Here is a 10,195-nt window from a genome sequence, read left to right on the forward strand (position 1 = left end):
GTACATATTATATATACAGTGCGTCTTTTAAGTTAACTCTGAGATATGTAAAAAGATGGAGCATGGAAAAACTATACATACATGGTGATTTTTAATGCATGCTTTCACCGTGGATGTAAATAATGTACTTAAAGAGTTTGCGAGGATATCGATAGTGCAAGTGAAACAAGAATTTATAAGCTTTTGGTTCAAGTTTTTCCAGGAGATTTTAATATAATCATTCAATACGCGATAAAGCGTTTATTTATGAATATATTGAAGTTGGCCACCCATTAACACAGAGTAGTGTCCACATGAGGTAACTTATCGCTAAAAAAACAAGCCATGACCCTGTTTTCAAGAACTTCCAAGGCCTCAGAGGATTTTATGCATCTAGGTGTCTTGTATTGACCTAAACAAGCACCTTGAGCTGTGAAATATTCCATGAGAGAGTCAAACGTTCCTCGTTGAACCACCCTTATCTCTAATGCTCCAATTGATCCATCTTTGCTTCGAAATTTTCTGTAAAGAGCATCAAGTGATTCCTCTATTACCGAGCAACATTCCACCATAACATTGGTCTCAATTAGCTCAATAATGTCATCGTTTTTGTTGCCTTTAAGTTCCCAATAAAGAACATAGTGACCTGGAACGGTAGAGATATGAGGATAGCATGTGAAATCCCTCAACATTATGTCTGAAGATTTAAGTAGTTGTGTTGCATTAGTCACTGCGTTTAAAAGGTCTTCTTCCGTTGTTGCCTCCAAGTAAACACTTAAGACCACGTTTTGTCTTCGAATAAATCTAAACTGTGGTGCGCTATTGTAAAATCCAGTCACCTGTAGAATATCACCCACCCTATAACGGTGTAAACCTAGTAAGAAAAAAAACATGAAAACATCAAATTAAATTCAGTTATTTGATATGGTACATGTCTAACCAGACTGTTTTGTAAAACTCACCCGCATAATTGGTGACTATGAGTTCATAGTAGCGACCTAACTTAACGTTCACAAGATCAACAATTGTGTCGTCTCCTTCACCAACCGGTATAAACTCGAAGTATGACATATTCGGCATAAATGTGTAGGATACATCTTGTGGTTTGCATAGAGGATTCAAATTTACCCCAAAGAAGGCCTCAGAAGACACATAATTTCTTGAAACGAGAGGCAGATCATTGCCATAAAACTCCAATAATGGAATATGTTGAGCCATCTGTCCTGTAAAAATGCATTCGATAAATTTGGTTCTAGGCCAAAGCTGTGGAATGATACATTTCCATGATTTTTGGTTGCATATGTCTTCTATTGTAACTGCCAGCTGAGGATTAGGTCCTCCAAGTACCTTAGAAACAGAGTCTCTGCAGCTAAGATTGGTGATCCAATCACTAAGCTGACCTGATCGTATGTTACTGCACATTTCTTTCCAAAATTTCTCAAGAAAAGTGATTCCTTGAACCAAGACAGAGGCAAAGCCAGAACTTACTCTTGTTACTTCATCTCTCATGACAAGACCACAAAGAAGATGACAATAGAGACTCTGCTTAGTGTCATGACAAAACTTGATCTCACTGGGACTTGTGCTCGAAGTATCCCAATATGATGGTGGGTTCTTGACAAAATAATCGCTTTTCATGAGATGTGTAGTAGCATATGAAGCTGGCAAACCAGATGGAGTTTTGGAAGCTGGTTTAAGGAAAAGGAGATGCAACCCTTTTCCTTTGTTGTGACCCTCGATATGCCTACAAACCAAAATAAATATCTATTATCATACTATTGTTAACTGTAGACATTTGAGCTGAATCTAGATGATCAATATATAATAGATGTATTGTGAACCTATTTTATTTATCTTGATGAGGGTGTACATGTTAATTTTTAATAATTCTCTTTTCAATCAACGGTCTTGAAAGTTTTCAAGATTAGCATTAATCAATACATAAGTGCATGGAAAATCTACTAAGTTTTACAGTATAGAATAAGATGAAAAAACTATCTTAACATATTTACCAAAAAGAAAGAAAGATGGAAAACTAGCATCATTTTAAACGAATGGAGAGAGTAACATTTAATTACTTGGATAAAACAAGGTAGCGAATATCAGATAAAAATCTAGCATTCTCCACGTATTTGTTGTTCAAAGGTATTAACTTCTGTTTTCCTCCCGAAGTTCCAGACCTATACACACATGACTGTTTTTGAGTAAAAACCACATCAAATTCATATATTATTAATCATCTAGAGAACTATTAGCAAAAACTAAGCGTGTACGTACGTTAGTGCAAATCCAGTAATAGGCCTGCCCGAAATGATCTCTGAGGATTCGCCATTCGCGACACGCTCGATGTATGGCTTAAAATCTTCATAGGTCCCTATCGGAACATTCTTTTTAAAAAGATCTTTGTCCGAACTCCCATGCAGAAAACTCCGAAGGTACTCTGTGTTGGCATCACATGTTAGTATCTCTTTCAGTACCTCATCTTGTATTTGCTTAACGTTGGACGTTAAATTCTCGAGAACCGCCAAGCCAGCTTCTTCTTCTTTCGTGAGGTTATTCATGTTTCACTTTACTCATATCGATTTGTAATCATCAACACCTGTTCCTTGTGTTCTTTATAGCGAACAAAATAACAGGAAGGACGTCTAGGGATCAACAGTCAACATTTAATTCACATTATTTTCACAACTACCATATAACCATTTATTCACGTTATTCACGTCAAGATAACAGGGAGGGACGTCTAGGGATCAACAGTCAATATTTAATTGACATTGCTTATCACAACTACCAACAACCATTTAATTCAATTCACGTTATTCACGTCAGTCAACCAAGCCAGGAATTGGATGGTAGAAGATGGTGTCACGTGAATGGAACATTGAAAGATCAGAATATCTTTACAAGACAAGGATGGTTCTACAATATAGTAGGCTCATCCAGTGCTGGCTCCGAAAAGAAACTGAAGAAAAATTACCTTCCAGCCTTTGAGATATAATAGATTTTTAGCTTCTTTTTTTAAGCTAAATTATTTAAACTACGTGTTTCGCCCACAGTGCGAGCATAGAGATTTTATAATTACTTATTAATACATGTCTTATTAATTAAAGAATTATAATTTTAAATTATTATTTATGGTTTCATTGAAAATCTTATGTATTACAAATTTTAAAATTCATTTGTACACTATATTTATTATTAATAAATAATATAAAGATCTTAGAGGTCACTTAATATTCTTTTTCAATTATATAGAATTAATAATCTTACTTAATATTTAATTATGTATTTTCTGTTTTTAAAAAAAGGATAACAACACAATATATATAGAAATTATCTTTTCTCTTAAATATATTTTTAAATTATGGAATTTTTTTATTTTTATTAGTTGTAAGCACTTATCTAATCAAATAAACACTAAATTCCTTATTTTATTTTATCTAGTTTATTTAATTTTTCATTAAGGGTATAAACGATATTAACCGTGCTAACTTTTAATGTGAGAGTTTCGTTGCGAAAATTACTTCGCAAATAATAGTTTTAAATTATTATTTATGTTTTCATTGAAAATTCTTATGTATTGCAAATTTTTAAAATTCGTTTGTACACTATACTCATTATTAATAAATAATATATAAATCTTAGAGATCACTTGATATTCTCTTTCAATTATATAGAATTAATAATTTTACTTAATATTTAATTATGTATTTTCTGTTTTTTATAAGATAACAACATAATATATATAGGAATTATCTTTTTATTTTAAATGTATTTTTAAATTATGGATTATCTCTATTTTTATTAATTGTAAGCACTTATCTAATAAAATAAACACTAAATTCATTTTTTTATTTTGTCTAATTTATTTTATTTATTTATTAAGGGTATAAACGATATTAACCGTGCTAACTTTTAACGTGAGAGCTTCGTTGCGAAAATTTACTTCGCAAATAATAGTATAGATTATTATTCAGCATAAATGTGTAGGATACATCTTGTGGTTTGCACAGAGGATTCAAATTTACCCCAAAGAAGGCCTCAGAAGACACATAATTTCTTGCAACGAGAGGGAGATCATTGACATAAAACTCCAATAATGTGTTGTGAACAATAGGAGAAATCGTGTGTATTATTACTTAATCAAAGTGTTCCCTTATATAGGGGATTACAAGATAAGGATAAAAGAAAAGAGTACAAATCCTAAGCTAAAAGGAAATAGGAAATATCCTTAAAGATAAACATGAAGGGAAAAGGAAACTTCTAATCCCTAAGGTCGGTCCATGCTTTGGCCGCCTCTCTCTCCTATCCGGATGTGGTCTTGGACTTGGGCCTGGACGCATCCTACATAGTCGGTTACTCCTTGGTATGGTTACTAGCAATCCACATTGTTCTTAACACTCCCCCTTGGATGCTATAACCATATGGGCTCGTATCATGCACGATGTTGCCTCGTTAAAACCTCTCTAGGAAAACCAAAAACCCAAGGTGGGAAAAATGGAAACCATAGATAGGAAAAAGAGTACAATGCATGATACTCCCCCTGATGAAGGCATCACTGAATATCCTTCAGCCGGCGCATCCCTATCTGATGAACCAGCTTCCTGAACGTTGAGGTAGGCAGAGACTTGGTGAAGAGGTCGGCTGAGTTGTCACTTGATCGAAATTGAACTACTTGAACCTCCTTTGCCTTCTGCAAGTCGTGGGTGAAGAAGAACTTGGGCAGGATGTGCTTTGTCCTGTCTCCCTTGGTGTATCCTTCCTTGAGCTGAGCAATGCACGCTGCATTGTCCTCGTAGATGATCATTGGCTCCTCCTTCTCTTGTCCCACGGCCAGACCACTCTCTCTTAAGACATGGCCGGTCATGTTCCTCAACCAAACAAGCTCACGGCTTGCCTCATACATGGCTATGATCTCGGCGTGATTAGATGATGTGGCCACTAAGGATTGCTTTGTTGAACACCAGCATATTGCGGCTCCACTGTGTATGAACACATATCCTGTTTGAGATCCAGCCTGGTGTGGGTCAGATAAGTACCCAGCATCTGCATATCCGACCATGCTCTCTCCTGGCCGGTTGGTGTAGAACAAACCGAGATCCTTTGTTCCTTGCAGATATCTGAACAGTTGTTTCACTCCGTTCCAGTGCCTCAAAGTCGGACATGAACCAAATCTTGATAATAAGCTCACGGCAAAGCTTATGTCCGGTCTAGTATGACTAGCCAAGTACATTAAGGCCCCAATGGCACTTAGGTAAGGCACCTCCGATCCGAGTGCTTCCTCGTCCGGTTTCTTAGGTCCGTATGGATCCTTCTCAAGGTCTAAGGATCTCACGACCATAGGACACGACAAGGGATGAGCCTGGTCCATATTGAATTGCTTGAGTATCTTTTCTGTATAAGTTTCTTGGTGCACAAGGATTCCATTCTCCTTATACTCAAACTGTAATCCCAAACAGAACTTAGTTTTTCCTAAGTCTTTCATCTCGAATTCTTTCTTTAGACATTCAACGGTTTGGGAAATCTCTCCAGAGGTTCCTATTATATTCAGGTCGTCCACATAAACTGACATTATCACATAGCCCTTGCTGTCGAATTTCTTTATGAATATACATGGACTTATTGATCATTCTTATAACCCTCTTTCACTAGGTACTCGGATAATCTATTGTACCACATTCGACCTGATTGCTTTAAACCATATAAGGCTTTATTCAACTTAATGCAATGTTGTTCTCGAGAACCTTTCTTGTCTTTGAGCTCAATACCCTCTGGAACTCTCATATGTATCTCATTATCCAGTGGTCCGTATAAGTATGCAGTTACTACATCCATTAGGCGTAAATCAATGTTTTCTTTCACGGCCAGACTGATTAGATATCTTAGTGTAGTCGCATCCACCACAGGGGAGTAAGTCTCCTCATAGTCTATTCCTTGTCTTTGTGAGAATCCCTGTGCTACAAGCCGTGCTTTGTATCTCACTACTTCTCCTTTCTCGTTTCTCTTCCTTACAGAGACCCATTTGTACCCCACTGGTTTGACATCTCTTGGTGTTAAGGTTATAGGGCCAAAAACGCCTCTCTTTCTCAGTGATTCTAACTCCACGTTTATAGCTTCTTTCCATTTGATGCAATCTGATCTTAGCATGCATTCTTGTATGGACGTGGGTTCTAGATCCTCATCTTTATCCATGATCTCAAGTGCTACCTTGTATGCAAATAAATCATCAACGTTGATATCTTTTCTGTTCCATTGTTTTCCAGACATTACATGGTCTATAGAGATCTCTTGGTTGTCTGGCTCTTGTGTCCCGTGAAGCCCAGCGTCCCGGACCTAACTTTGAGGAACGGCCGGATCATCGGGTGTGGCCGGTACGCTTGGCTCGACCGTCCTGGTCGACTCGACCGGTCCATCTATGTCCTGGACGGTTTCCTTGATGCTCTCGGATCCAACACCTCTCTTGGACTTCCGAGGCTGTTTGTCTTTGGAACCAATTGGTCTACCACGTTTTAAACGTTGCTTAGACTCTGTAGCCACTTGACCTTGTCCATCTTGGACGTCTAATCTTATAGGTGCATTACAAGCCGGGATGTGTGATATTGTTACTCTATTTGGGTCAGCAAATGTATCTGGCAGTCTATTAGCTAGCTCTTGAAGATGTATAATCTTTTGGACTTCTAAATCACAATCTTTAGTCCGAGGATCTTGCCAAGATGTTGATGGTCTAAACCATTCTAAATCTTTTGTAATCAACCGGCTATTATCTCCCCCTAAGGACGAATATGTGGACTCATCAAACTGTGAGTCTTCCTATCTGGCCTTAAACAAATCACCGGTTGTTGGCTCAAGATACTTTATAATGCTTGGGGAATCATATCCTACGTATATTCCCATCCTCCTTTGTGGTCCCATCTTAGTTCTCTGTGGTGGAGCGATTGGAACGTAGACGGCACATCCGAATGTCTTGATGTGGGACACGTCTGGCTCATGACCCGTAAGTAGTTGGGATGGTGAATATCTATGCTCACTAGATGGCCTGATGCGAATCATTTCCGTTGCATGTAAAACCGCATGTCCTCATGCTGATACCGGAAGTTAAGACTTCATAAGCAGTGGCCGGGCTATCAGCTGGATACGTTTAATGAAGGATTTGGCCAAGCCGTTCTGTGTATGGACATGTGCCACAGAGTGTTCTACTCTTACCCCCATGGACATACAGTATTCATTAAACGCTTTGGACGTGAACTCACCAGCATTGTCTAGACGTATAGTCTTAATAGGGAAGTCTGAAAAGTGTGCTCTCAGCCTTATCATCTGAGCAAGCAGCCGTGCAAAGGCTAGGTTCCGTGTGGATAGTAGACACACATGCGACCATCTGGTCGATGCATCAATGAGGACCATGAAGTATCTAAACGTCCCACAAGGTGGGTGTATTGGTCCACATATGTCTCATTGAATCCTTTCCAGAAAGTTTAAGGTTTCTTTATTGACCTTGGCTGGTGATGGCCTAGTTATGAATTTTCCTTGTGCACATGCTGCACATGTGAGATGGCGTGGGATCACTCCTTTAAACATCTGCCCTTGTGAATTCATCATCAATTTTCGCATCATTCCTGTTCCGGGATGGCCAAGCCGGTTATGCCATAAAGTGAATAGCTCGGAGGCATTTGTCTCGATCATACTGATCCTTGCATAGTATAGACCAGTAGACATTGCGGGCATAGTCTCTAGGATCTTCTTATTGCCTTTGGTGATCGAAGTTATGTTAAGGAACTCTTTGTTTCCTTCTTCCCATGTTTCAAGATGGAAACCATTCAATCTTATATCCTTGAAACTCAATAAGCTTCTTCTAGAGCTTGGGGAATACAAGGCGGTTTTGATCTCTAGGTGAGTGCCCTTGGGCATCAACACATAGGCTTGGCCGTGACCTTCAATCAGGCTAGCCTCACCCCCAATGGTATGTACCTTTGCACTTTGCATTGTGAGATTCATGAAGTACCTTTTGTCTCTAAGTATTGTGTGACTTGTGCCACTATCCACCACAAGTATACTCATCTCATCATTCATTCTATAAATAAAATTTTCTAAACTTTAGAGACTTCATAAGATCTTTAAAACTTTTATTATTATAAATGTCATTACATAAAATAAAAACACCAAATCAAAGACATAAAGCAATAAGACAATGTGATTCGAAAACTAGTCCTTGAGACAATCGGATGTCTCAAAATCCATTAGGTCATCTTTGTTATCTTTGTCGGATTCATTGTCAGCATCATATCCATATCCTTTGTCATCCTGACCGTTTTCTTGGATCATGTTTGCCTCCGGATTCTTGTTCTTGAGGCTCTCTTGGTAGAGGTCGCACAAGTGTTTCGGAGTTCTACAGTTCTTGGCCCAATGGTTGTCCATCCCGCATCTGTGGCATACAGACTTGGACGTGTAAGATGGTTTGGATATGCCACCTCGTCCGCGGCCGTAACTGCCTCGACCCCGGCCGTAATTGGAACCACGACCACGGTTATTGTGGTTTCCTTTCCGGCCGGTCAAGTAGCTGTCTCGGTCGTTCTGGTTATCACGTCCACGCCTCTTGTATCCACCACGGCCATTACCGTATGGTTTCTTGTTGTCTTGGGCGTAGTTGGTCTCTTTGGGATCTTTCTTTTCAACCTCATGGGCTTCGGGTAATGGTGCTGTCCCGGCCGGTATGGCTCCACTATTCTTCATTAGGAGCTCATTGTTTGCCTCGGCCAAGAGTAGACATGAGATCAGATCAGTGTATGTGGCAAAACCTTTTGTTCTATATTGCTCTTGCAACACAGAATTCGACTGATTGAAAGTCGTATAGGTCTTTTCAAGCATCATCATATCGGATACTTCTTCACCACAAAGCCCTAGTATTGAAACTATTTTGAATAAGGCTGAATTGTACTCATCCACAGACTTATAGTCTAAGAACCTTAGATGCATCCAATCGTGCCTTGCCTTTGGAAGCAACACCATCTTTTGGTGATCATATCTATGCTTTAAAGCATTCCAAAGATCTAGTGGATTCTCAATTGTCATGTACTGATCTTTAAGACCTTCAATGAGATGATGGCGCATAAGGCCTATGGCCCTGTATCTATTCTTTTCATTCTCATTGTTGTCCTCGGTGATAGTATCACCGAGTCCCTTGGACTTTAGACTGATCCTTATATCTAGCGTCCACTGCAAGTAATTGTCTCCGGAGAGATTAAGGGCTGCGTAGTCTCTGTTTGCTATTTTCGACATCTGAATCACATTATCATATAAGATTTTAGGTTCATAATGTGATCACGTGGCCGCAGGATATAAGCAAGCTCGGCCACAACATGTCTTACGCATTTATGATATTCAAAACAATACTAATCGACCATGGTGCTATCAATCATGAACCACACGGCTCTATAGGCTTACTAATGCAATCAACCTAAATTCGTGTGATCTATATGTTGGTCGATCTTGTTTCAATCAGTTATGAATGCAATACAATGTTCGGATTCATGTAAAGCAATCTACCTTATACTTACTTCTTTTATAATACCTAGGGTTTCCAATCTTTTAAATTCTATCAACCTTGTGTTAAGGTTTCAAGGCCTTAAGTATTTGTATACTTAGTTAGATTATTTCAAACAATCTAACAATCCTAAACCTCAAATCAAGCAAGAAATCAAACAAGCAAGATCAATCTTAAAATCGGATTCTAACTTCTTTTAGGGTTTAGGGTTTTCGATTCCTTCATTAGGGTTTGTCAGGTTTCAGATTTAATCAATCAACATACAATTATGTTCTAGTTGGAATCATATATCTTTCTAGTTTTAAGACTTGTCGATTTTAATCTTGTAGTTTATTTTAGGGTTTCATCGAGAATATAGTTTCCATAATGATGGATTAGGGTTTTGTTCTTATTCTATGTTCTCAGATTATGTTTATACCTTTGTTTCGTAGAGGTATAGAATCGGACCACCTGAGAATGGATGAAACTTCGAGCTGAGAAGAATGGACGCTTGCTGCCTCCTATCGGGTCGCGGATGTAGTCGGACGCGAGCTGAGGACGGACGCGAGCTGTCTCGGGTGCGAGCTGTTCTTGGACGGATGCGTTCTTCTCGTGTGCGAGCTGAGGACGCGATCAGGGAGCTGAGGACGTTCGGTCTTGAGGACGTCTAGGTTTTAGGATGAACAGAGAACGTCTAGG

General features: G+C 38.8%; 2 protein-coding genes across 4 annotated transcripts; both read right to left on the reverse strand.

Moving 5' to 3' along the window:
* Positions 1–155: 155 nt before the first annotated feature.
* On the reverse strand, positions 156–2,606 carry LOC106423295 (4-substituted benzoates-glutamate ligase GH3.12). Of its 3 annotated transcripts, none has more exons than XM_013864080.3 (4): positions 2,257–2,597; positions 2,058–2,159; positions 942–1,723; positions 156–853 (listed from the first exon to the last, which is right to left on the reverse strand). In XM_013864080.3, the coding sequence occupies exons 1-4, from the start codon at positions 2,538–2,540 to the stop codon at positions 273–275; spliced, it is 1,749 nt and encodes a 582-aa protein (XP_013719534.1). In that variant the 5' UTR covers positions 2,541–2,597; the 3' UTR covers positions 156–272. The 3 variants fall into 3 exon arrangements, with proteins under 3 accessions (XP_013719534.1, XP_022572760.1, XP_022572759.1); XM_022717039.2 differs by having other exon boundaries at positions 2,058–2,173; positions 2,257–2,395; XM_022717038.2 differs by lacking the exon at positions 2,058–2,159 and having other exon boundaries at positions 2,257–2,606.
* Positions 2,607–8,178: 5,572 nt separating this feature from the next.
* Positions 8,179–8,706, reverse strand: LOC125607233 (ATP-dependent RNA helicase dhh1-like). The gene is made up of 2 exons (XM_048777106.1): positions 8,410–8,706; positions 8,179–8,277 (listed from the first exon to the last, which is right to left on the reverse strand). The coding sequence occupies exons 1-2, from the start codon at positions 8,704–8,706 to the stop codon at positions 8,179–8,181; spliced, it is 396 nt and encodes a 131-aa protein (XP_048633063.1).
* Positions 8,707–10,195: the final 1,489 nt, after the last annotated feature.

This window comes from Brassica napus, chromosome A3, assembly GCF_020379485.1.
Source record: "Brassica napus cultivar Da-Ae chromosome A3, Da-Ae, whole genome shotgun sequence".
In the NCBI taxonomy this organism is placed as follows: domain Eukaryota; kingdom Viridiplantae; phylum Streptophyta; class Magnoliopsida; order Brassicales; family Brassicaceae; genus Brassica; species Brassica napus.